The 26694-nt window shown below is 34.0% G+C and overlaps 3 protein-coding genes across 6 annotated transcripts; 2 read left to right on the forward strand and 1 right to left on the reverse strand.

Moving 5' to 3' along the window:
* Positions 1–3386: 3386 nt before the first annotated feature.
* On the reverse strand, positions 3387–6227 carry LOC108197498 (glycine-rich RNA-binding protein 2, mitochondrial). Of its 2 annotated transcripts, XM_017365137.2 has the most exons (5): positions 6077–6227; positions 4996–5125; positions 4629–4697; positions 3875–3981; positions 3387–3796 (listed from the first exon to the last, which is right to left on the reverse strand). In XM_017365137.2, exons 2-5 carry the CDS (start codon positions 5111–5113, stop codon positions 3689–3691), a joined length of 402 nt encoding a protein of 133 aa, XP_017220626.1. In that variant the 5' UTR covers positions 5114–5125; positions 6077–6227; the 3' UTR covers positions 3387–3688. The 2 variants fall into 2 exon arrangements, with proteins under 2 accessions (XP_017220626.1, XP_017220627.1); XM_017365138.2 differs by lacking the exon at positions 4629–4697 and having other exon boundaries at positions 3435–3796; positions 6077–6216.
* A 3315-nt stretch (positions 6228–9542) lies between these two features.
* LOC108199689 (uncharacterized) lies at positions 9543–16568 on the forward strand. Of its 2 annotated transcripts, none has more exons than XM_017367628.2 (4): positions 9543–9934; positions 10207–10821; positions 13985–15083; positions 15314–16568. In XM_017367628.2, the coding sequence occupies exons 2-4, from the start codon at positions 10744–10746 to the stop codon at positions 15790–15792; spliced, it is 1656 nt and encodes a 551-aa protein (XP_017223117.1). In that variant the 5' UTR covers positions 9543–9934; positions 10207–10743; the 3' UTR covers positions 15793–16568. The 2 variants fall into 2 exon arrangements, with proteins under 2 accessions (XP_017223117.1, XP_017223116.1); XM_017367627.2 differs by having other exon boundaries at positions 10266–10821.
* Positions 16569–22297: 5729 nt separating this feature from the next.
* On the forward strand, positions 22298–26646 carry LOC108197791 (probable magnesium transporter NIPA1). 2 transcript variants are annotated; one of them, XM_017365494.2, is made up of 9 exons: positions 22298–22535; positions 22696–22890; positions 23266–23322; positions 23813–23903; positions 23985–24145; positions 24333–24460; positions 24542–24679; positions 25597–25689; positions 25930–26646. In XM_017365494.2, exons 2-9 carry the CDS (start codon positions 22764–22766, stop codon positions 26275–26277), a joined length of 1143 nt encoding a protein of 380 aa, XP_017220983.1. In that variant the 5' UTR covers positions 22298–22535; positions 22696–22763; the 3' UTR covers positions 26278–26646. The 2 variants fall into 2 exon arrangements, with proteins under 2 accessions (XP_017220983.1, XP_017220981.1); XM_017365492.2 differs by having other exon boundaries at positions 22299–22535; positions 23810–23903.
* Positions 26647–26694: the final 48 nt, after the last annotated feature.

The following is a 26694-nucleotide window of genomic DNA, read 5'->3' on the forward strand; positions in this document are numbered from 1 at the left end:
TGTGTGCATAAAATTTGTATATAATGGTGTTTTAATTGGGGTGGTTGATGTGAATACTGGGTCTCATTTTAATTAAAACACACCATATGTTATTATGTACAAAATTTTGCACGCAATTATGTGCAACAAGCATTTTTCTTTAAATTATCAGTACAAAATGAAGAAGATATATAAAAAGAAGACCGATAGAATATATAATTCGAATTTTTTAATAATCACTGAAAAATGTTTCTGTATATTTGAGTCTTACTCATAAAATTGATTCACTAAATCCTCATAGTTCATTTCACGAAGAATTTGGTCATGAAAACTAATGCAACTTTTATTTATATTCTTCTTCTTCTCTAACGGTATCTAAACATCATATATTGACGTTAATCAAACATTATAATAAACACAAAAATAAAGAACATGAACAATTAACGTGTAAATCTTTTAAATTAGAGTAAATTTATCAATCCACTAAATATGAATGTATTATCACATTGGAATCGCTCATTGAAATCGATATACAACAATAGGTTGCTAATGCATTAAATAATTTCGTACGCTGTTGACCAAACAATCGCTCATTTCTTCTTTATTTTATCGAAGTAAAATTAGTAAACAACAAATTATTGATATCCAAAAGTTACTAATTTGTTAAGGACATGATGGGGTCTAATTATGTATGGGCATTCCACAAGAAGTCCTGTCCCTTGTAGAATGCACCCAATTCTGCAGTACCGGAGTGACCATTGTTAACGACTTGCTTCGGTAGAGATTCAGAATAATGGGCGATGGTAGATGGGAATAAAAATTGTTAATGAGAATGAGGGTATTGGAATGAATATTCAAGGAGAGTTGGAAATGAGGTTCACATTCCATATACAAAATGTCTAATCTAAAATGGATGAATTTAAGGTTCTGATTTCTTTTAACCGGACTCATTAACCATGAACCAAACATCCCATGCTCATGAGCATCAGCAGTCAGCAGAGGCATCCCTACCAACATCCTTTCGTCCCAGGTTCTAGATCGCGATCTTAGCTACCGCCTATTGTCGTACCAATGCACTCAGACCATATCTACAGATTTGTACCTAGCACACGCATCTAGGCTGATTGAGTGTTTTTGTACAATATATTTGGAATTAATGTGCCTAATGATTTTATTTGAAATGATGTAGCATAACCCTTCATATGAGCTGCAACCGTTGAAAACATTAGACGAGAAATTAATCAAGCTCAAACTTTTGCTAATGTTTAAATCTGTTTCAAAATACAAGCATCATCAATCAGAATGCTGATGTTCCAGATCCCATTTTCATATAAATTTTCTGCAACTTGAATGAAGCATCGATAGTTAAAGATCAAACTGGGCACACGTAAACTGAAGAGTATCAGATGATCTCCCAGACCTATGTGTCAACATTTATTTTGAAAGGAATTTCATAATTTGAATAATGTTAATATGCTTCAGACAATTGATCAATCATGGATTGTAATAAAGACGAGAATTATACCAGTAATCATCGTCAGTTGTTATGGAGTACTACAAAGCTTAAAGTTATAATTGAACCTAGCAGGGGAGGATCATCATGTATTTTGGCCTCAAAAGTCTGGGGGAGTCTGAATCTGATCATCATTATGCAACGACGCTTGGAAATTCAAATAGTTCCAGAACTCGTGAGAAAACGATCTCATTGCCTCCCTAACAATGGAATACATCTTTTCCTGCAGGAGGATCACTTAGTTAAGAACACGAGAAATAATTAAGAACAACGGAAAAACAAATGTATCGACAAACCTCTATGTAATTAAACCAGATATATATAAGGATCTGTGGCTCCCCATGGATCCTCCTGGCCAGCTGAATGTCCTTAGACATGATAGTCACACGCTTAGTATGAACTATGCACAAGTTAGTATCGTCAAACAGAGTTACTATGTATGCCTCAGCTGTGTCCTTTAGAGCTAGGACCGAAATGGCTCTGAAATGCAAATTATGATTGTACAGAATTGGCCTTTCGCGTTGGCATTCAAGCGTAGTATATAAACGTGACGCTAGTAGATTTAGAATAAATTATTGTTTTATTGTTTATGTTTATTACCTATTGTTCTGCATATTTTAGTTGAAATTCTCATCAACCTTCCTTGATCCTCAGATCATTTTGTTGTTGTAATTGTGATGATGCTTTCTGCCATTGATTCACAAAATCCTTCTAGTTTTTTCTTTAGTTCACCATCATCTTCTCCCTTGTGTTTTTAAATATACTAGCCTTTAACCCGTGCGAAGCACGGGCGGATATATAGTTCGTAATTTAATTTTTATAATTTAAATTTTAACATCATTTTATTGGTATTTTAATATTAATAGATTGAATTTAATTAAATTATATTATTCGACTGACTATATTTTCTCATGATTACCTGAAAATGGACAAATCCTAACAAATATATATATATATATATATATATATATATATATATATATATAGAGAGAGAGAGAGAGAGAGAGAGAGAGAGAGAGATTTAATCCGAATTTAGTACATGTAGATCTAAAAATTAAAAAAATCAGAAAATTCAAATCTTTTCCAAACATAGACGATCTTGTAATACATTTGAAAAATTCAGTAATCTAATCAATCAAATTTCAACATAATTCTGTAATCTTGATTTGTTTGACAACAGAAACTTTTAAGATTTGAGTTAGAAAGGGTTATGTAATGTTTGGTGTTTATATTGAAATAGAACACATTAAAGTTAAAAAGAGTTATATAAAGCTTTTTGTTAAAAAAAGATATTCAAAATTATTATTTATAATTTTATTTATAACATCATTATAATTTTTTAATGAAATATTATATGATAAGGTATTGTTAGGAGTGTTTTTAGTATTTGAAACTGTTTAACAATGTAAGACTAATAGACTCCACATTTCTAGAGTTGTAGTACCAAAAGGAGAGTACCAAACCAAAAAATATAACTAAAATCTAGGACTACAAATTATACCCATGTTGGCTTATTATAGTATAGTATAGATTGTTTAATTCAGAGTACTTGAAGTTTCAAAATGGGGTTTCAGGATCAGTTTACTTCAGAGTGTATCTTCTTTGTTTGTCTCTTCAGCTAATTCTACTCATTCTTCGAGTTTGATCACATCCCTAATAATAAAAAAATTCGATATACAGTCTGTTGCAGGCGATGTTGAATGCATCTCAGAAACTTGCATTATTTATAAAAATATTTTTGTCCCTAAAAGAAGTTACAATGTCCTTACTATGAGTGAGATGGCGATGTTGAATGCATCCCAGAAACTTGCATTATTATTCAAAACATTTGTGTCACTAGAAGAAGTTACGATGTCCTTATTCTGAGCCTATCTATAGGAGGAGATTGCAGACATGCGACGATATAAAACTAATATTTAGATAACATACACATTCTTGTCACAAAAAAAAATACACATACTGGTATTATATATCTCTTGCAATTTACTCATTGAAATGAAATCTATAAAAGTGCCAGACTTACAAAGATCAAATCAAAACTGGGTCGTCACATTTTTTCCAGAATATCGGAACTCAGATCAAGTCACACACACTATAAGTATCAAAAATTGGTTTGGAATCAGCAAACAGGTACTCAAATTGAAATTGGGAATAGTTTCTGTCCATATTGGCAATTCTCCAATAATTAAAGGTGTCTTAGAATCCTGCATTACCATATCCACCACCACCACCACTGTTGTCGCCAAAAGTATTGCGCGGTTTATCATTTGCAAAGCTCACGCGGATGTTACGACCATTCAGAGGCTGCAAGGATAGGTTGTAGATCAGAAGAGAGAACTATCAGTATTAAATATTTTTCTACTATAACTGTTTAGCACTCACTTGTCCATCCATGGCCGACACTGCTGAGGAGGCAGACTCACTATCGGCAAAGGTCACAAATCCGAAGCCCTTAGACCTCCCACTGTCCCTGTCCGTGATAATTTTGGCTGTATCAGATCATCAAACTTGAAGTTAAATTCTAGTATTCTACCATGTGGTATACAAAAAAACTACAACTTGAAATAAACAGATGATCCTGAAGTGAAAGGCACAATCTAACAAGAATAAAAGATGAAAAGGGCCAGTCGGACACTCGGGCATAGTGATTAAGCATAGAACCCTTCACATGCACCAAAGTTGGTTCAAGTAAATATACAATAAAATACTAGTCCTTGACTCCTTGTGTTCCGTAGTTAGAAATATATATCCAAAGACAGCTTCCCAAACACATGCAGTCTCTGCTCAATGTAAATCTTTAATGTAAGGAATTATATCTCCTTGTTTAGTCTGAACTATAATTGTATGTTAAATTAAGAAAGTGGCGACAACCTGTAAAAGTAATTCTAAGGCCTTCTCCCATCAGAAGGACCTAATCAGAGCGAGCATTAAAATGTTGTAGAAGAGCATATAAGGGCAAGAAAAAAGTGCACAGAAATGGAATACAATTTGACAGGGAATGTGAATCATAACAATCCAGTTATCACGCCAACAATAGTGTTGACAACACACTCCATTTTGAAACATTGGGACTGGCCCATCATTTGTAGAATGATAGCAGAAGGAAACACTTCATCTCAAAAGAAAATAGACTCACCCTCATCAACATCCCCAAAACTGGAAAATGCATCCCTCAAGCACTGCTCATTGATTTGAAAAGAAAGACCTGAGTCGATGCATAAAAATGTAACACTTAAAACAATATCCCCAAAAAGACTTAAGGGAGGATGCAAATTGATAGCATCCTAGTGACTTAACATTCACACAGAGGCGGATCTTAGAAGGGGCAAGAGGGGGCAACTGACCCCCCTTAAATTTTTATTTTTTTAATATTATACATATTTTTAGGTTGTAAAATTGAAATTGACCCCCCTTAATTTTTTTGTGACCCCTTTTAATTTATTTTTTTAAAAAAATTGACCCCCCTTAACTTTATAGTCAGATCCGCCACTGCATTCACATACCTCCAATGAAGAGCTTTGAGGATGACATGGCACGAATAGCATTCAGCATGGACGGCACAGAAGAAATGTGAGCATTAGACTGCCTCGCGATGCTTCCAACTTTGTTGTAAAATGCCATCGTAGTGTTGTACTGTCAATATTGATGACAGAGGAAACATCATACCCAGGGAAACGGCAAACAACTATCATTTTAAAATTTAAAATCCCCAAGCAAAACAACAAGAAATATTATTAATTGTTTTATAATTCAACTAATTCTTTACAACATCAATCTGCTTTACAATTGGTTCACTTACAATTTCTTGAACCTTAAAAGAACCAAACTAGCAACCATAAAAACATTTATCAAATAGTGTCCCAACAGAAAAGTGGCAGAGGACCATCAACCAAAATAATTAACTGTCACGTAATGCTTAAGATATACATGGCTCACTGTCACATAATCCGGCATACCATTTTGCCAGAGTTTTATGACCTCTAACATTTTGAAACCCCAAAAGTTCTCATGCCTAGTAAGACAGTACAAGACTGCAAGGTCACTTTTCAAGTAAATGTAGAGCATTTTAGTATATGATTACCCAACTAATTTCGACATACGAACATTATAGTCTGAAACCATCCCTCAATCTACGAATAACTCTAAAACTCACAAGCATACTACTAAGGCCGAAAACTCATTTAGCTATTATATACAATTAAAATACCGCTATACTTGGGCGTTTGGTTCATGTTTAACGAGTCCGCTTAACAGGATCAGAATCTCATACCATCATGATAGGCAAAATCACTCCTACCTTACGGCTTACCCCGTGATACCAAATTATTCTCATTCTCGATTCACATTCCCGCCTACTATCCAAACATCCCCACAGTACTAACAACCTATAAGAATATGCAGTACATATAAACATGTAATAACATAAACCCACAAAGAATTTAATCAGTTTAGATTAGTTTCCAGATCTCAATTGTAATTCTAAGAACTTGCACATATCATAGCACAATCAACTTATACATGTAATTAAGTGGACAACATAATAATATAATTTCACCCCCAAAAATGATGATTAATTATTAATACCTGAGAATTAAGAGAAACGGAGACAAGGGGTTTAAGGATAGTTTGGAGAAGTACAGATAGGGTTTAAGACTTTCAGTTCTTGTCAGTTGACTCGGTTCTAGGCTTCTAATTTTTCGTTTGAGATAAAAAGAAAAATAAACAATTTTTATATAAAAATGCTTTGAAATCATACAATTTTTAAGCCAAATGTTCATCCAACTTGAAAAAGGGAAAGTCAAGTTTGGGAAACTTTGAAGCAGGCCTGATGGGGCTTAGAAGTCTTTTATTTTCATAAACTTTCAAGCCCAGCCCATTTCTCGCAAAATCGAAAGGAAAGTTTTTCAAAAAATATTAAACATACACGTGTATTAGTATATTACTCCCTCCATCCCATTTTAATTGCTTTTGACTTTTTTACACGTATTTTAAGGTGTTAAAAAAATCACTTCTAAACATAATTATTTTTTATAAAATTTATATCAAATAAAAGTTTAGAATCTAAACTTTTATTTGATATAAGAATTGAAATTTTTTATTGAGTATATATATTATTTTTTTACATCTCAATATACGTGTTAAAAAGTCAAACATCAGTTAAAATGGGACAGAGGGAGTACTGTTTAAGATTCATGCCATGTTTGCGGCGGATATTTTAGACAAAATCTGTTAATATTAGTATTTGGTAATCGGCGGATTGAAATAATAATTTGGATCTAAAAAATTAAATTTTGAAAAAATATTTTATGAAGATTTTTAGGTTGAAGATTTTGGTAGAAAATTTAATCAATCACTTATTTATCAAACATGTTTATACGAGAAACTTCTTATTCAATCCCGCCAATCAAAACATCTAATTCAATTAACTAATTAAAATATTTAAATCAATTCGCTAACCGCTTATTTTTGAACAAGACCTTAAACTACACTGTTAATATTGTGTGGGGTTAGGAATGTAATGAAATTCTAACCTGAATTCGTATGTGCGGAACACCCACCCTTGCATGTATATTATATACTCTCTCCGTCTTACATCTTTTACGTTATTTTTTTACACGCATTTTAAAATTTTTATAAAATATATTTATATTATATATTTTTTTAAAAAAATTTCTGAAAAAGTTTGAAGTTTAAATTTTTATTAAAAAAGTTAAAAATATGTTATAAAACTATACTTTACGAGAATCTCAAAATGCGTGCAAATAATGTACGTAAGCTTTCTGGCGAGACGGAGAGAGTACAAATTATATAAATCTTGCAGGAAAAATATGAACTTAAGTGCTCGTTTGGTTGCCTCTTCAATACCCAGGAATTTCAACTTCCTAGGAAGTAACTATAGATGAAGTTGTTTGGCTGACAAAAGTAAGGGAAGAGCAACTTCCATGGAAGTATGAATACCCATGATTTGTAGGAAGTTATTAACTCACCCCACCCTTGGTCATTGGAAATTTCCATGATTTTAAATTTCACAGTAACAACCAAACAATTTTTTTCACTTTCCATATATTTTAATTACCAGGAAATTACTACTTCTGATAGGAAGTTAATTCCCGGATGCAACCAAACAAGCATTAAGAACATAATTAGCGAAACATTGTTGTACAAGTACAACTCTCACTCCAAGTACGTTCTACAAAAATGCAAAAAAACACATGAATTCAATAATCATGAAAAGAGTCTGGGACAGAGCGACACGTGTACGGACAGATATAAGCATAGTACAGACAGGGTGATGCCACGTGGAAATGAGAAAAAACTCGCTTTTATAAGGAGGGAACCAGGCCACATGTTGTGATTAGGCAAATGACTTCGCAGTCTTAAATTCTTCTTCTAAAGCAACTCCACTCGATTTACTTATGGGTGTCGTACACACTATCACAAATAATTTGTTAAATTTGTGTGGAATTTCATTGTAAATTTAATATTGAATGTAGTTATGTATTGATAATAATAAAGTTTATTTTGAATTGATGTTGTCTTAATTTTCATGAAAGATGTATGATTTAATTTAAGATATAGAATAAAATTTTATTTGTAGTTTTCAAGATTATCCAAAATCATAAAAAAAAAAACGTTAGTTGAAAATTTGCAAAAATTTATAATATTTTGATATCATTGTACATTACACCGACTAATTTAATAAACACCGTTATATTAATTATGTTTCAAATATAAATAATATATCATTTTTGATATTACCAATTATAGACAACTTTATTGATACACACGTACTTACAAGTTCGACAATTTCTACATTTCTACATAATCGGACTTCACATGATTTAGCTTCGACCGTCCAAATTTCTTAGCCAATTCAGAGATATTAAAAATAAAAAATATGTAGAATATGTTACAAAAATTCATTCCAATCATACATTTTTTTTATCTGAAAATTTAGCTAATCTCGTAATATTGGTGATATCGGTCGAATCTAGAGAAAGATTACATATGATCTCATCAATAATAAAATTGATATACTCTATTCATAACAAATTATATTATAATAATATCTTATTATTATAGTCATTATCAACGTAATGTTTTACAAGCTCACCGAACTTTACAGAATCACTATTTTATGTTGTTAAGAGTATCTATAGTCCGAAAAAGTTCATAATAAAAAGTCTTGATATCATGTATGAACAAAAAATATAGATAATACTCCCCCCGTTTCAAATTACATGTCCACTTTGAAAGAAAATTTTTATTTCAAATTAGTTGTCAACTTCAACTTTCAATGCAAATTCATATTTCCAAAGTCAATTCTACTTCACATACTCCTTATTTATATTTCCTAGATCAACCTAATTCCACATATTTACATCATTTAATGCAATTGATTTGTGAACATTCACTTTTCTTAAACTGTGTGATTTTTTTAAAGTGGACATCTAATTTGAAACGGAGGGAGTATGTATTTTTGTGCATCCCTTGGGATTAAATAATCGATCATTTTAAACTGATTATATTTGGTCACCTCTAAAATCTTACAATAAGATTTGACATCATTTACTATCATATTAAAATAAAACATCTAAATTATAACATTTCATTCTTAAAATATGGTGAAACAATATAACGATTGTCATTGAAGCACAAATTTTACATAATCAATACTTTAGAGAATTTAACTACCATATTTGGAGATACTCTTACCAACCAGTTGCAACATAGCTAAGAAGACTCTAATAATAAATATTTGATTTTTCAGTGTGATCTTTCTAATCCATTATAAACTTTCTTCTAACATACTAGAAACTAAGATAATAATTATTATTTTTAATATTTTCAAAAGTTAAAGAAAATTTAGAAATTATGTTAAAGTTAAATAAATTTAGAAAAACTTCCTTATCCATATATTGATGATCGTAAGTAGATAAGTATACACAAAAATAGGCTAGTTGTGCAAGATTTTAGCAAGTTTACTCCCCATCAAAACAATGTGCGAGCGAGAGTACTAACCTTTTCACTCCCACAGAGTTTCACAACATCCTCCATCCCTCTCTCATTTTTCTCTCTTAAAAAAAAGGAAAAAAACATTTATCTCTCTCTCCCATCTCTCTCCCTATTTTTCTTTTTTCTCTCTCAAAAGAAAAGGAAAAAACATTTATTTCCCTCAATATGTAAGGCCTTGGCCTTGAGATTTGGCCCTTTTCTTGTGTTTTCTTAACAGAAAAACCTACTGAGAGAATACAGAAGGAAGAAACTTTGAAACCCACCTCACCATATTTATCTACACACACAAATCTGTATCTATATCTCTGCACTCAAGAACCACAAACGAGCTAAAAGCCCAACTGGGTTTTCATCATTTTCATCATCTTCATATAAATCTGCGTCTTTCTTTTGTGCTGTTGAAGAAAGTTTTGATTTTTTCACTAGGTAAATTTACCACGTTTGTTGTATTCCCCCATTTCTTTGTGTTTAGATATGTGTGTGTGTGTATGAGTTTTGCCAATTAGGGGTGTAATTAAGCTTCAAAGTGTGTGGAAAGCACTTTTCTTGGATACCCTAAAGCTTATTTTCAGCTAAAAGTGCTAATTTGTTCGACCCTTTTGTTTGTTTTCTTGGAATTTTGTGTTTGGGGATAAAAGTTAAGGTTTTTATGGTGGTGGATCAAATTAGTAAAGGGTGTTTGGTTTTGTGATTATTAGGGTTAGGATCAGGATCCAGATTGGGGATTAAAGGATTTCTTGGTTTTTCTTATGATCAGGGTCGATTCGGGACTTGGTGATAGAGTTGAGGTTCTGATTCTTGGTGGGAACCAGTGGAAAAGAAGCTGAAGATCAGATTGTAGTTGACCCTCTTAGTTTCCTGAGGACTGGTTTTGATTAGCTCAAGTGTGTGTGATATCACCTCTACAGTGTGTGTTTGTGACTTTGGAATTGCCCGGTGTTTTAATAGTATTGTGACATAAGGATCTTGGATTGATGCCACACTGTGATTGTGAATTTAAATTATACCTCAGGATAGCAGTAAGGTTTAGTTTTGAGGAGTTTGACATTGTGAGTGGAGAAAAGTGGTAAAAGTTTTTACAGAATCATTGTGAAGCCGGAATGAGCACAAGGGCATGGTGCATGGTCAAGAATATAGCTGGTTCCTTCCGTTACTGCAACATTGCTGCTTGAAAGTTGTAGAAGCACTTTTGTTTCAGGACAGTGTTATATTTGCCTCTTGTGATTTACTGTACGATGTCTCGCTGCTTTCCGTTTCCACCACCAGGATATGAAAAGAAGCTTGCACCAGAAGTTGCCAACATACTGAAAAAGGTTCATATCTGTGTTATAAGCATTTACATGTTGCCGTCTGCTTGCAATAGTAATGCTCTTTTGGTGTTCGATATTGCATAAATTGGGATATAAATGTATATTAAGGAACTGCCTTACATGTTTGTTCAAATTTATACTATAAAGTATACATAATGACAGTATACCGAAATCACGTAGTTCCCATTCTGGTCCTAACTGACTTCGGTCCTCTACTTAGAAACTTCTTTCTGCAGCATGCAATTATTGTTCATTTGTTTACTATATGCTTTTGTTATCCATTGCTTTAATCTTTCTGGTAAAAGCGTGTGTATTCCATTCACTCTGCATTTTGCAATTTCCTCCCAATCTGAGGGCACATGTTACCTTCTGCCATAAAGACTACTTTTGTGTGCATGGTATGCAATACCATGACATTATTCCTCACAAAATCTTAACCGCCCCTCGTTTAATGCTTATGAACGTTCATTACTGAACATTTTTTTTAGGCACTCCTAAGTCCCATTTGTTTTGTCAACTTATAGTTACATAGGGAATTCGCACTGCCCTGTAACTAGATTACAGCACAAAGTTCCAAGGTAACTGAAGGGAAGTGTTTCTGGTTCATTATTATGTGAGAGTAAGTTATATATAGTTAAATTTGGTAAGTTATTAATGTTTTATCTTTGACAGCTATGTAACCTGTGGTTACCACGGGGGCCTAGATAACCAAGTTCCCTTGCTTTCTAGTGACTACAAAACACTTGGAACTTGGAGCTCTCTTGTCCAATTTAAATTTAATGAACCAAACACAATAACCCATATTCATCCAAGCAGCTTGTAGGTCCATAGTTCAGTTACATCAGAACGGACAATACCCTGATTAACCTAGGTCACAAGCTTGATGCGGAAAGGCTCAGATAGAAACTTTTAATCGTTTCTTATACTATTGTATTTAAGCATATTGTGTTTTCAGTCTCTACATGCTGATATATCTTGTTATAGAAGAATTGACTTCTTGTTTGTTTCCATTCGTGTAGAAGGTTCATAAATTGAGGATTGCCAACCTATCAGCAGAGCGTCGATTAATTTAATGGCTCTTGTACAGAAAATTAATATGAGGCCCTGAATAATAATTATATTTTTATTAAAACAAATCTATATGAAAATGTTACCATCTAATTATTTTACTAGTACAATATCAAAGTATTAGACTTAATAGAAGCATGAAGTATACAAGTTTGAGATACTACTGGAGGCTCACACAGCTGTACATCAAACTCGAACAGCTTCTGCGGTCTTTATAGATGAAGATAAGTATCAAAAGAAAATCAGAATTGGGCACTGAATTGGAGTTTCAATTGTAAGCTTTAGATAGTATATAATCTAAAATTTTAAGGCAAGATGATTGGGAATGGAAATTGGCAAATTGGCTTGTGTTGCACCATTAAATCCAGTATACTTCCTGTCAATTGTAAATGGAAAGATGCTCAGAAATAGTTGGAGTTTAATGAAGAATAAAAATTGATACGCAAGACTATATACATATAGTATAATTTGATTTGTATTTAATAGGAGCAGAATTACAAAAGAAATTGAACCCTCTGAAATTGAGGGACCACCCTAAATCCCGATTTGGCCGGCCCTGACTTTGGAACATATATCATGCTATGATTGTGGTGTAGTATTACAGGATAGTTGTACATTTAAGAAATTATAAACAATGTAGGGTCTTAATTACTAGATCGACATGTTCAGGAGTGTAGGTAAGTACTAATTGCATCGTAGAATATAGCATTCTATTCCATATAGTTTTCACATAATTATGGTTGTCGGACTAGATATTGAAAATCGTAGCAAGAATTTAGTGCATGCGTGTATCTTTAATCTATAGCTATCCTTCTCAAGTGTTTACCCTTTCTATTGCAAAATAACTCTGTTCTTTTGCTAGGAGAAATTTTTTACGTTAGTTTTGAACCTACCACATATGTAGTGAATGGCACTGTCTCGCATGTATAATTTCATTAGGTAAATTGAAGGTCAACTACTTGTTTGGGATTACATTAATACACTATTGTAGGTCACCGTGTTGTCTGATTCGGATCCATCACCGATAAGTTGAAAGGTTATGAGTTGCCAATATATACAGCCACAAACCATTTTAAATAGCAAATTCAACGAATTTGCTTGTATCTATTACTAAAATTTCCATCTCAGTTATACAGTAACTTTCATATATGCAACCAGAGGCCAATGCTATCCTTCACTACTTGTTTCATGAACTCGACATTATTTAAAGATTGGAATGCTGGTTCTCGCATCCTTAGTCTACTACCACCCAAGTGTCATGCTTTAGCGCCTTAGTTCATGATTGACCGGGTAGCAGGAATCAGGGTACAAGTTTCGCCGCTTCTTTGTGAAAATAAGTCATGCACAAGGTATCAATACAAGTGTAAACACCTATAAGTTGATATCTGGTGTTCAGGTTTAAAAGAACAAAGAGGTAACATAAATATTGTAAAGGGTAGTGTGATGGAAAAAATTGGGAAGGAAGAATATGATGGGTTTAGTTGACTTTTATTCTCCACGGAGACTCGTACCATGAACTGTTCTTCAAATTTTAGGTTAGCAGGTATCTTACCTGCATAATTAAAACTTTATTTCAAGGGTAGTATGCTGTTCTCATTAGTTGGTGGGAATTGAGTACTTGCTATGGATTGAATTTGCTATATCCCAGCCAAAAATTCATTCTTTAAAATTCCTAAAGATATTCCAGTTAATTTTATAGGTCACTTGACATGTGGAAAATAAATAAATATGCAGTTAACCTTGGGACTTGTCAAGCAGGGTCTTTGTTATCATGAGGGGCTAGTATAGAATTGTGGAAATCTATGTTCTAGTTAGTATTTTAGAGAGCTGGGATTAAGTTATGAATATAATTGGATTTCTTACATGGTGGTAGTGATCTTACCATATGTCACTTGTATATATAGCTCAGGTCCCAAGTTGTCCTTGTTTCCCCCTTTTCCTTTGAAACTGGTCTATTTGGAATTTTTTTTTCTAACTGAATATGGTTTTGTGGGTTGCATATGACACTACTATGACATTTGTCTTTGTTTACTGCAACTCCAGAAATTATCTTTTTTCCTTGAAGCTGGACGTGTCTAACATTCTTTGTGTGTTGCAGGAGAAAACAAAAGAGAAAAAGCACAAGGAGAAAAAGGACAAGGAGAAGAAAGAAGGCAAAGACAAACGAGACAAAGAAAAAAGTAATGGGAAACATAGAGAGAAAAAAGATAAAAAGGAAAAACACAAGGATAGAAAGAAGGATAAAGAAAAAAACAAGGAAAAAGACCAAGAGAAAGGTAGCACCTCGTCCGAGAAGAAACTTTCGGGGCAGAGTGAGGAGTATAATAGAGCAAAAGTTCTTCAGAGTGAAAAAGTGCGAGATGAAGAGAAAAAGGAACAAAGCAGCACCTCAGAAGAAAAGCGACAGATTGGTCAATTTGCTTATTGTAATGGAGAGAAGCTTCAGCAGAAAGTGGAGAAAAGCAGAGAGAAAAAAGTTACTGCTGATGAGACGTTTTCCGTGCAGCTTCAGGCTCATACTGGAGGTAACAAAGCTGTTTTGCATAGTTTTGCTGACAAGGATTCTCAAGATTCAAAATTTATGTCGGATTTCAGCAAGAGAATTAACGACGACGGAAAGGGAACAGGGAGCCAGATGGTTGAGGGATTCATGGATAAGGGACTCAAGAAGGTTGAGAAAATTGATAAATTTGCAGTCAGAGATTCTAGTACGGTTGAAGGCAAGGAAAAGTTTAAGGACAAACAAGTTAATAGCTGGAAGATCAATGATGGGCAAAGGATCCACCATGAAGAAAATTTCAATGGAAATGCAATGTCTCAGAACCTTTCTGGAAGCATACAAAATAAATTTGGAGTGCCTCCTAAATCCAAGGATAACTCTGAGGGAACAATGGGAGGGAAAGAGAAATCGAAAGAAGGAGAAAGAGATGATAAAAGAGGGGAAAAACGGAAAAGTAAACACAAAGAAAAAAAGAGCAAGGGAAAAGACAAAAACAGTGAAAAAGAGAAGCGGAAGGAAGATAAAGCAAAAAAGGATCGTCAGAAATCTGAGAAGGATGATTCTAGGAGTAGCAACAAGAATGACGCTGGTACTCCGAATAACAAGACATCTCATTTGCCCAAAGACGACGACAAGAATGCTGCTGAGGGTATTCTGAAAAAAAGAAAAGATATTGAGAAAAATGGTTTCTTGCCCGGTGAGTTAATTCACATCTTGAACCATGATAATAATATCTGCTAATAGACTGTGTTAAGATGTAGTTCGAATATTTCTTAAAAGGTGTTTGCAGAGTCGCATGTTCTCTTCCCATGATTCTATAATTATGAGTAGGCACATGTGCAGCTGACTTTCAATAATTCTTAAAAAGCATTTTCCTGTAATTAAATTTGGCTGACATTTGTTGCTTGTTTACCGATTGATTTTCAGAATATGTAATTAAGCCTGAGAAAATGCCAAGACTCAGTTCTCATCCATTGTCAGAAAATGGACAGAAACCGGGACCTCTGGAAACCACCACCCTTTTCACCTCACAAAAGCAGGGGACACTTAATAGTTCTGAAGTAGTTAATAAGGATAACAAGATAAATGGTTTAACAGGACCGCATCAGGTGCCTACTTCTGAGGCGGCAAAGCCTCCACCTGTGATCGCTGAGCATATTGCTGAAGCATCAAGAAAGCCTCCTCATCCTGATATGAAGTACTTAAGCAAAGTACTTACAGTTCCTCAAATGGATGAGTGGTCTGATGTTGATGACCAGGCATGGCTGTTTAATAACAAAGATTCTCTATTGAACAAGTCTGAAGTAGATCCTGTTGGGGTGAACCAAGGACAGCAGGTATGGGCTGAAACTTTAAGGATAGAGTCAGCTGATGTTTTTGCTCTGCCATACGTAATACCTTACTGAGTGGCACTCAGACTGGCACATCTTATGTTGGGTTCTTCATTACCATTCCATCTTGAATCTATTTAAGGGCTGCCTTCGATATTGATTATCCCTGGTTTCCATCGGATTCTTCCTCACTCAATTGCACTGATGGGGTGTTTAACTGATTTCCCGTGTCCTAATATTCTTTTGCTGAACAATGAGGTGCAATGTGCTTGCACACACACAAACGCAGGTACAAACCTGGACAATACCTGCTTTGCAGAGCAATGATATCTTTCTGCAGAGCAGACGGATAGGACTCTGCATCATTAAAGTTCATATCCATTGCCGGGTAGAGGTGCAATTTTTGTGTTGGTGAAACTAAAGGTGCAGACAAACCGCTGAGTACTGTTGAGCTGGAGTACGCAACTAACTCAGAAAGTTGACTAGGTTCGTGCTGAAATTGAGTGTAGTTAGAAAGAGAGATGTATCGGCTTCTTCTGCAGTTTTATGTTTATTTACGTTAAGGAGAAAATACTCTTTCTGAATTCTGATCGAGTGTAAGAGAAACTAGTTGTTGCCAAAGTTTTGATTTGTAACATAGATAAGTTCGAGATAAAGGGAAAGGGAAAAGGTAAAGAGCAGTATGCTCAATTCATTTGACCGGAACATCTGGAGTAGCTTCTGTCTATAACATGTTCTGTATTCTGGGTTTTTGTAAAATTACTAGCTTGATAAGTTCCCCTAGAGTGTGTATATAACTGTAATGAAAGTTATTAGGCTTTTACGAAATCTATACTTCACTTTCTCTGGCAGCTCATCGAGCATTTCATTTGGTTCTTAGTAGATTCTGGTTAGCACGAAGGTCTAGCTTTCGAGTTGCTTTGTTCCTGGTAAATTTTGGCTAGCAAGAAGGTCTCTAGCTTTTAAGTTGCTCTAAGTGGTGCCTCTGCTCTCATTGTATTGACGAAATCTGTCATTATATTTCTGAGTTGCAACTCTACTTGTAGAAGGAAGTAGGAAGGTAGGTTTGGTCGATACGGGTCCTGTTTGATTCATCTCATTTTTCAGAAGAAAGTCAATTATTTATTAAAAAATATAGATAAATATGTAGTTTTTTCAGAATAAGTGACTTATTTCTGTAAATAAATGATATTAAATATCTATTAATAGATAATATCATTAAATTATTATACATATATATAGAGTTAAGTTCCATGTAATCCACATATTTACTGTAGTACCGTAGACCACGTATGTTCTGCAACTATAAAATGGCATAAAAACATTGCAAAATGTATGAAATTTGTTGTTTTGTGAAATACATTCTATAAATATCACTATTTCATGAAAAATATTAAAAATCATTTATGTTCGACAAGTAGAACACATATGTTCTGTAATATGTAAATATGTTCTGCAAACTTAACATATTTTGCAGAATTATGTGTTTTTCACTATTTAACTTGTAGAATGTTTAGGATTGTCAAAATTTTTAACAAAATAATGATATTTATAGAACATAATTTGCAAAATAACACATTTTGCAATGTTTTTATACCATTCTATAGTTGCAGAACATACGTGGTCTACGATACTACAGTAAATATGTGGATTACATGAAACTTTGTTCCTAATTATGGGGCTTTCTCATAAATAACCAAGTCCAAAACTTCTTTTTTTTTTTACAAAAATACTATATCTTGTAAAAATACCAAATTGAAAATATTTATAAAAATACTATATGTAACCTGCGGGCCAATTAACTGAACTGCATATGATTGCATGCAATCATAGTTGTAATTCCTGCGAGACCAATTAACTGAACGGTTATATCTAGTTGTAGACCGTATTTATATATATATATTTTCTAAAAAATTAATATTTTACAAATATATTAGATAGTAAAATCGCAAAAATTTAGAAAAAGCGATATTTTGATTGTTTTCGACAATTTTTCCTCAAAACAAGGAAGACTAGGGGAGCAAGCCAAATTGTCAAAAAAATACATTAAATGTTTTGGGCTACTAAATGAGTTAATAAATGAGTGTAGACCCATGAAGTGGGGATAACCTCTTTATTTGGTCACAGAATCCAGGCCCAAGGCCCTGTATCCAGGTTTGCCTGTTAATCTTTTATTTTGTTTTCGAGAATTTTCTAAATGCGTCAAAAACTCCGTATACTCCTTCGTGTCCACCATCTCTGTGTGAATTACTTTCTTTTTTTAGATATCTCAAAAAGAATGAATACTTCCTATATCCGCCATCTGTTCCATTCTATGTGAACTACTTTCTTTTTCGGATATCCAAAAAAATAAACCTTCAATTTATAACTGTCTATCTAATATTATTATAACGAGACATTCATATAGAACAAAAGAAGGGCAACGATTTTCGGGTCAGAGCCGATACATCTTAAACACAGAGATGCGCAATGCTGGTTCAAAGACCATTGCTAGAGCTTGAGCTTTTCTACGCGACAAAACTAATAATATCCGAAGTCGGATTATTCAAAATTCTAGGGCTATTGATGTTCAACATGCTAGCAATCATGCAAAGAATCTTCAAAACAGTTGGTTTCATAACAAGAGAGGACCACAAGAAGTGTAAGGCAAAGAGCTATGTGCCAGTCATTCTCAGGCATATAGTGACATAGATGTTAACCTGCTGTCCAAATAGTTTCACCGAAGACAAGATAGCTGGCCCTGAGCCTGGCCCTCGAAAGATGCTGCACACACATCTTGCTCCGATTCCATTTCAACTTTTTTACTTCCACACATTTCTTCCGATCAAAGTCATCCTTCATTTTCTTTGTTTTTGGCCTCAAGAAGGGTTGGAAGTTGCGTACCTTGGTCTCCTGCTGCTGAAAGAAAGCGATATCACTGTCTTACAGTGGCCGTGGCATATCTGATGGCACAACACCTTCAAACTGTTAGAGCATCAACATAAATAACCATTCTTTACTGTAATAGATATGAAGAGAAGAAAAGCATGACCCTTCTGTACTCCGATTTCAACATGTACATTGACATAACATTACGGAAAGAAACAAGAGCAAGGTACAGAATAGCTTTTTCTAATATTTATGATCGACGAAACAAGAGGGTCGATTAACTTTGTACATACATATAAGCAGGTTTTTGGTTGTTAGCATTTACAAGCAAGAAGATCCAACTGGACATTCTACATCCAAATTTATAGGATAAGAGGTTTTATCTCGATAACAAAAACATAGCCGAAATACAAGAGTAGCATATGTTCATATATACAATGTGTTAATGATCTTATTCCGTTCTACGATGCAGACTCGTTATTTTGTTGACGCACTCGTTCTCCCCATGACATAGTTCCCCGGGCTTCTCTGTACATGCTTCTTCTCTTCAGCTCTGATAGTTGAGACTGCCAGCGATTCTTCCACTCTCTTCTGTCTTCCATATTCTGAATGCAAAAAGTTGAATATTTAAATATGTGAACAAAATCCCCCCAGTAACGACACCTCAAACCAAAAATACTCTAATATGAGCAAACTGATAATTTCTAAACAAATATATGTATTCCGGATTAATAGAATCTCCAAAAATGCTGTAGCAAGACTGAATTGAGCATAATAAGTTAACTCATCACAGATAAAGTCAGCATTCCACTAAAAGAGTCCATATTGTGTCAGCAACAAACTTCTACAAAACTTTAGTACTAAAAATTCCTACTACCATATGGCATCGGAGTGAATTGCTTTTGTGAAATTTAATGACAGACATCAACTCAAACACTTTAAAGAGAATGGAATTCCAAATAAAGATCCTTGTTTTTTAAAACAAAAACGGATGACATCTAATTGTAGTTGCTCTAATTTGGACTAAACAAAATTTGTCCAAGTTTTGTGATTCAACAAAAACACTATGCCCGATAATGCAAAATATTGACACTGGCCTACTGCATGCTAGCTTCAAAGAAATTCAAACCCAAGTTACTACTCTTAACAGTATAGTATTCATTGTATTTGAACTGAAGTATTGTGTGCAACATTGCTTGATCCAACTAATAAAGAATCTTAAAGCAAACTGCAGAAATATATACTTCCGTTTAATAAAACAAGGGGAGTATATCTTTTCAACAGAATCTAACTTTTATAAAAACAAGGGATATGTATCCTATGCCATAAAACGTGACAAGACGACTATAATATTAAATGAGTGAAATTGGCATAAAAAAGAAGAACTATTGCTGGATTGGTGATCCTGCAAAGGAACAATGTCATGAACAAAGTGAATCCTTATAAACCTCGGTGGCCCTCTAGTCTCTTCGTTAAAAATAATATTTGATCTCATACATAAAAAATGTCAAACATCCAATTCTAGGGTCGCGCTCAAGAAAGAACCAGTCCTTAAAATAGAACCATAGAACCACTAAGGTTCTGCTGCGGAACCCTAAATTTTAAATAAATTTTTAGGATCTAAATCTAAATACATGTTTTTTTCATATTTTTTCATCGTTGTGCGTGTTCAAAAATAATTTTAAAATCTGATACATAGATATTGACATTTTTTGCATGTGAAGTTCTGCTGCAGAACCCTAACTCATACTTAAGTTTTGCTGGAGAACCCTGCCTTATAAGGTAAGGGTTCTATGGTTCTCTCCCTAATGGTTCTCTCTGGAACATGACCCTCCAATTCTAATCAATTACTAACATACCAGTTTCACGCATTCCATAATCCAAAAAGAAAATAAAAAATTCCCAAATAAATAACTTAAAATGTCAAAGGAAACATCAATACTAAGAAACCATGTGAGCAATACAAAAAAACTATAAAGCATCAGAATTAGTGGGTGCCCAAAATTCAAAGATCCATATTCCATATACTAAAGAATAAAATAGTCCATAATCATCCATATAAAAACCAGAACATCTAGTACAAGTGGCATCCGTAATGACCCTAGTTTAATATACAACAATACTAATCATAATTTAATCAAACATACAGATTAGAATCACAATATAATCTTAGCAAACACTCAAGATTAACTTTTTGTGGAATATGATTACCTCAGTGCACTAGGCCATATACAATATAATAAAATAGTCCATACTTACAGTTAAAAACACTGAGCATCTACTTCAAGTAGTGGCAAGAGAATGATCTAAACTTTAGTTTTATACATACACACAAACATGTCATGATCAACCGAAACATATACAATTACAACAAAATCTCCGCAACAACACCCGAATCCTCCCATATCAAAAACGATGATTCACACCTCTAATTCAATACAATAAAACAACACAATCACCAATATATAAAATATAAGAAAAAAAATTAAAAAAAGACCTTAAACAAAAAAAGAACTTATACCTCACTGTTTTGATAATTTTTTCGAGCGGAGAAAGCAAAGTGAATGCCTTTAGCCATATGCTCATCATACATGGCCCTCCGACCCGGATCCGAAAGAGTCTCATAAGCTTCTTGAACCCGAATAAACCGCTCCGTATACTCTTGAACCAGCCCCGGTGGAGACACATCCGGGTGATACTTTCTTGCTAATTGCTTATAAGCTTGCTTTATATCCACTAAACTTCCAGTTTCAGGGATGCCCAGAAGCTCATAAAAGCTCATATGTGATTGCTTTGCTGTGACTGAGTTCTCGGATCTTGAAGCTCTGAGTCGGGTCGACCCGACCCGAGTCGGGAAACTGACATGGGTGGGTGGCAGATGGGGCTTAAACGAGGAGAGATGAAATGGGTCGGGTCTTAATTTGGGTGAAGATGATGAGATTACGTCGTAGTTTATGGTGCACATAGTGTTTCTTGAAGGAGTGTGTGTGGATAAATGACTTGAGAAGGAGATGGATGTTATATAGAAGTGGTAGCGTTTAATGAAGAGAAGAGTGATCCACTTAATGCTCTTTATATCAAGTTGAAAGATGAAATAATTGTGACAGGACTGTCTCAAATGGCTTTCGGTGATTTAATTTAATGTCGGATATAATTTTATAATTTATTTTTAAAATTTTATTTAAAATTTTAAAAATAAATTTTAAAATTATACTTTATGGAAGTATTAAAATATGTGTACGAGTGTGTTTATTTTGACAGATATGATATTTATATTCAAATTAGTTCATAGAATTTTTTGTGAAGGAAGTTTATGAAATATAATTTATAGTTATAAATATGTGTTTTGATTGTCTTTATATTTTATAGGAATAAAAATTTTATTCACTCGCGTTTTTTTCAAAATTTCAAGGAATGAAGTTCCGAAATTTGAGAAAAATAATATTAAGTAAATGTCTTGAATTGTGTATATTTGCAAAAAAATATAAAGCAAAATAATTTATATAATTGCTTTTCTAGATTTTTCCCATAAAAACGAGAGTAAGAAATATGATAAAAAAAGGTTTTTTGTTTGACACGTGATAATAAAAAGATTTTGTTTCTTCAAAAAAAAAAAAAAAAAAATAAAAAGATTTTGTTTCTTCTCTGTGAACTGCAATGATCACAGTGAGTTTCAATTTTAATAAATTGATACAAATGATTTGAACATATCCAAAAATAAAAAATCACGTATTGGTTTGTTATTTTTCTCTTTTATTTACTTCCACCATGATGATAAAAATAGTTCACTGAGAATCTCAGATCACTGATCAGTCTACAGAGAGATTTAAGATAGTTTCAGTACTTTACACTCATTAGTCTTTTTGAGATTTATCGATTTTAGATGGTTGATATGAATATGATCCAATAGCAGTTTGATCACCTACCCTTTTGCCAGAAGTGCCTATAAGGTGTTATATGAATAATCCCATTACTGTTAATTTTGTCTTGATTTGTTTATGTGAATTTCTTGTTTTACAAATGCATGTACAATTGTTCATATTATCTAGTGATCAGTGTGTGGTTATAAATTTAAGTGTATATTGATGTTTTTTTTTTTGGATTGATTAGGATCTTGAATTTGGCACAGAGTGAGCATCAAGATTTCGATTTGTACACATCCTTGTGCTTTCTTTTAGATGGGATTCTCTGCTGATAATGTTCGCGGGCTTGTGTTAGCTTTGTCTTCCAGTGCCTTCATTGGAACCAGTTTTATTATCAAGAAGAAGGGTCTTATGAGAGCCGGTGCTTCTGGAGTTGGGGCAGGTTCGATTTCCCTGTCTTTATATCACATCTATACTTGTCACGCTCAATGGATACAAAACACCCATGCTTTGATACGTTTATATGTTGTTGCAATGCAATTGAACACAGCAGGTTACTAAACTAGTGGTTGCTCTATGCCTAACTAATATTTCTACTTCGTCCACAGTAATTGTACTAGTGTAATATTTGTTGGAGGATGAATGGAGTCTGACACTGTTATCTCTTTTAGAGTTTATTTTATGCTCTCTAGAGAGCGTTAGCTAATTTATACGTGTAAGAATACCTGAGTGATCTGGCATTGGTGCTCACAACCCTTTCTGGAGCGGATATTCTTTTTGTGCTTGACGTAATATCCTGTGGCAATTTGTTTATCAGGTTCAGGAGGCTACTCTTATCTGAAAGAGCCAATGTGGTGGGCGGGAATGATAACAAGTATGTACTTGTTTTTGTATTTCTGCATCTTTCCGTGCTGAAAGTTTCATGTAGCTGAAGCTCGTGTTGTTAGTTAATGCCTTGATGGTGTAAAACCTTTAAGAACTATGCATATTCCTTAGACAGAGTTCATTCTCCATGGTTCTTTTTACAGTTAAAGTATTTTCTCCAATGAAATTTACAGTAATAGAGTTGAGAATGATATATGTGGTAACTATTTACTGACCGGCAAGATTTCCTATTGCAAACTTGCTTGTCATCTCTTCACAAATTATCCGGCAGTATCTTAGGGAGTTGGTACTTCATGTGTATCATCATCCCTATTATGTTATGCCTCAATTTTTATATAAAGAATTACATTTTTTGTAATTGTTGTGTAGTTGCATATATACTGCACTGCTTTCAAATTTTGGATTATAGTTTATTTTTCATTTTCCCAAACTTCAAACGTTAATTATGTCTGTACTAATACAAATTTTGTATTAAGAAGTGATTGCCGGGGAAGTAGCTAATTTTGTAGCCTATGCATATGCACCAGCAGTTCTTGTGACTCCTTTGGGAGCTCTAAGTATCATTGTCAGGTAACTTGATATTACTGTTGTCGACTGAGATTTTAAAATAACCCGACCAGTACTAATGTTTTATATTTACATAACACACAGTGAAATTCTAGCCCATTTCGTGCTGAAGGAAAGACTGAACATGTTTGGTGTGATTGGCATTGTTTTATGTGTAATCGGCTCTGTTGGCGTTGTTGTACATGCTCCACAGGAGAGAACTATAAACAGTGTCAAGCAATTGTGGCATCTAGCATTGCAGCCAGGTAAAAAATTGACAAGTTAGAGTCTATGCCAAATTTTCTTGGTTAAGAATGGCTGCAGCTGGTTTCTTAATTGTTGCAGTTGCGTTTCATTATATGAATAGTTAATTTCCGTGTATACATTATTTTGTCATAAGCAAATGTCTGTCTGTTATCTATTACTAAAACTAGTAAATGCTTTCATATTCAGGTTTCATAATCTACTTCTGCATTGTAGTAGTCGCTGTTGTCATCCTTATTTTCCAGGTGGCACCCCGTTATGGGAAAGAAAGTTTACTTGTCTACATTGCAGTCTGCTCACTAGCAGGCTCCCTGACGGTCTGTCATATATCTTTTTGTAGCTTAACATATGTATACCATACATGTCCTCTCTTAAATTTATCCAGTCCCTCTGTGTAGGTTATGGGCGTAAAAGCAGTAGGGATTGCTTTGAAGCTGTCCTTTGGAGGGAAAAATCAATTCAAATACTACCAAACTTGGATGTTTCTTCTGCTCGTGATAGGTTGTGTTCTTGTGCAGCTGAACTATTTGAACAAGGCAAGTTTATGAATCTCTTTGTAGATATGATATTTTTCGCTTCAAGTTTGTCTATCAAATATAATTAGAGATTGACCTGATTACTTCACATATATTATCTATTTATCTAATTATCCGCAGTCTTCATTTGCTTCATAAGATAATACATCTGCTTACAATTTTTCTTTGTTGTACACTCTTTAATACAATCCCCTCTTTAGTTTAAATGGGCGAATTTAGCCTGAATATTCTATTTATGATTATGCTGGGACTAAATCCCTATCTCTTTCCCAGTGTTTTTACTAATCTTAAGGCATGCATATTAGTTTATTTAATTCAATATATCGGTTTAACTTGAATTTGAACATGGATGGGGATTTTTGTTAAGAAAAACATACTTTGAAGAATCAAACAATGGAACCTTTAGTTCTGCCCAGCGTTTTACTCTATAATCAAGCCTGCAGCAGCCTCGTTCCCAAGTGATTCTTGACGGAATACCAAATGTTTTGTTATACATGTTGAACTTAGTGAGGAATTTCACGTTCCTGAAAGACACTAACACATGTAGACTATAAGATACCCTGACTCAGCTAATGCTAGAGCATTGTGCACTAATTTTTGCTACGAGTTAGAACATAAGTTTAAGATTATTTCAGTCTCATCTAGTTATAATTGAATGTACTGTCTAGAAGAGCATTGCCATCTTCACTCCTGAATAGCGGGAAACAATATTTAAGATAAATTTCAATTATATTTTTTAAAATAATTTTATTCTTCCAATTGAATCTGCGTTATTCATGTTCCAATTTCCCAGGTCAAAAGCAGATATCTTATCGGGATCTAGTGGCTTTTGTTATTTGTAGGAGTGTTGCCAATTTTTTTTTATCACAGTGTCATTTTAAGGAGAAACTAATCTGGTTTGAATTTGATATCTGCAGGCACTTGACACTTTCAATATCAACGTAGTTTCTCCGGTCTATTATGTTGGATTTACATGCCTCACCATTGTAGCGAGCATGATAATGTTAAAGGTGATTGATCGTCTTTTCATTCTGTAATCTTGCAGTTTAATTATGACAGTGTTGTGGGTTATTATAACCATATCTGCTGAAATATGTTTTATCTGATTCCAGTTAAGTAGTGTATAATCGTCTGTCAGATGTATTTTACTTATTGCTGACAACTTCAATACTACTCGTTTCAGAACAAAACATGCTAGAATATCTTAATGTTTTAACCTAATCTTTCAATTGTTGTGCCTGTTCATTTAGGATTGGGATCATGCAACTTCATCACAAATCATTGGTGCAATTACCGGTTTTATCACTATTCTCTGTGGAACTTTCCTTCTGCACAGGATCAAAGATATGGCAAAAACTCCGCTCCTAGGGACCCCCTGCAGAAGTCCAGAAGCGACTACTGGTAGCGCTAGGGGTTCCAGAACAACAGATGTGAATACTAGTGATAGTGGGAGTTTCAGAACACCAGATGTAAATAATGATTATGTCGTGAGTGTTAGAGCACCAGAAATTCATACTGATAAAACCGAGGATGTCAGAACATCAGAAAGTAACTCTACTAATGCAAGAGTCAGTATCTCCAGTAAAGAAGACGTTTAAACATTTAAGAAAGTGCTGCTGTTCGACACTTCCAAAAATATTTTGAATAGCCATGGAAACGATGCAATCTGTTGGTTTCCCAGCCATGCTACATGTTAATGCACTGCGGAAAGCTGAAAAGAGGAAGGAGGTCATGATCGCGTATTAACAGGAACACATTCAGTAGAAACAGAGTTCATCATATAGTCTGAAATATTTTTTTCCTCTTGCCAGTGTAGTTGCCAGCAGAATGCTAGTAGGTTTGATTCTAGACTATCATGAGGAGGTTAAATTCATGTATGCGAAATCGGCATCCGAAATTAGAATTACTCTGTACACGGAATATCTTTTATTCCGCTCCATCGAAATGTAACATTATTTTTTGTTGAACCTACATGATAATAAGGATAAAAGACATGCCCTTATACGTAGGGAGCC

Source organism: Daucus carota, chromosome 8 (genome assembly GCF_001625215.2).
Source record: "Daucus carota subsp. sativus chromosome 8, DH1 v3.0, whole genome shotgun sequence".
NCBI classification, from domain to species: domain Eukaryota; kingdom Viridiplantae; phylum Streptophyta; class Magnoliopsida; order Apiales; family Apiaceae; genus Daucus; species Daucus carota.

Coding starts and splice junctions, on each gene's coding strand:
- LOC108197498 (XM_017365137.2), bottom strand. CDS start 5,113: ATGGCATTTTACAACAAAGTTGGAAGCATCGCGAGGCAGTCTAATGCT. Junction 4,698..4,995: donor CTCAAAGCTCTTCATTGGAG/GTATGTGAATGC, acceptor GCATCGACTCAG/GTCTTTCTTTTCAAATCAAT. Junction 3,982..4,628: donor TTTTGGGGATGTTGATGAGG/GTGAGTCTATTT, acceptor GATCTGATACAG/CCAAAATTATCACGGACAGG.
- LOC108197791 (XM_017365492.2), top strand. CDS start 22,764: ATGGGATTCTCTGCTGATAATGTTCGCGGGCTTGTGTTAGCTTTGTCT. Junction 24,146..24,332: donor GCATCTAGCATTGCAGCCAG/GTAAAAAATTGA, acceptor TTTCATATTCAG/GTTTCATAATCTACTTCTGC. Junction 24,680..25,596: donor AGCTGAACTATTTGAACAAG/GCAAGTTTATGA, acceptor TGATATCTGCAG/GCACTTGACACTTTCAATAT.
- LOC108199689 (XM_017367628.2), top strand. CDS start 10,744: ATGTCTCGCTGCTTTCCGTTTCCACCACCAGGATATGAAAAGAAGCTT. Junction 10,822..13,984: donor TTGCCAACATACTGAAAAAG/GTTCATATCTGT, acceptor TGTGTGTTGCAG/GAGAAAACAAAAGAGAAAAA. Junction 15,084..15,313: donor GAAAAATGGTTTCTTGCCCG/GTGAGTTAATTC, acceptor ATTGATTTTCAG/AATATGTAATTAAGCCTGAG.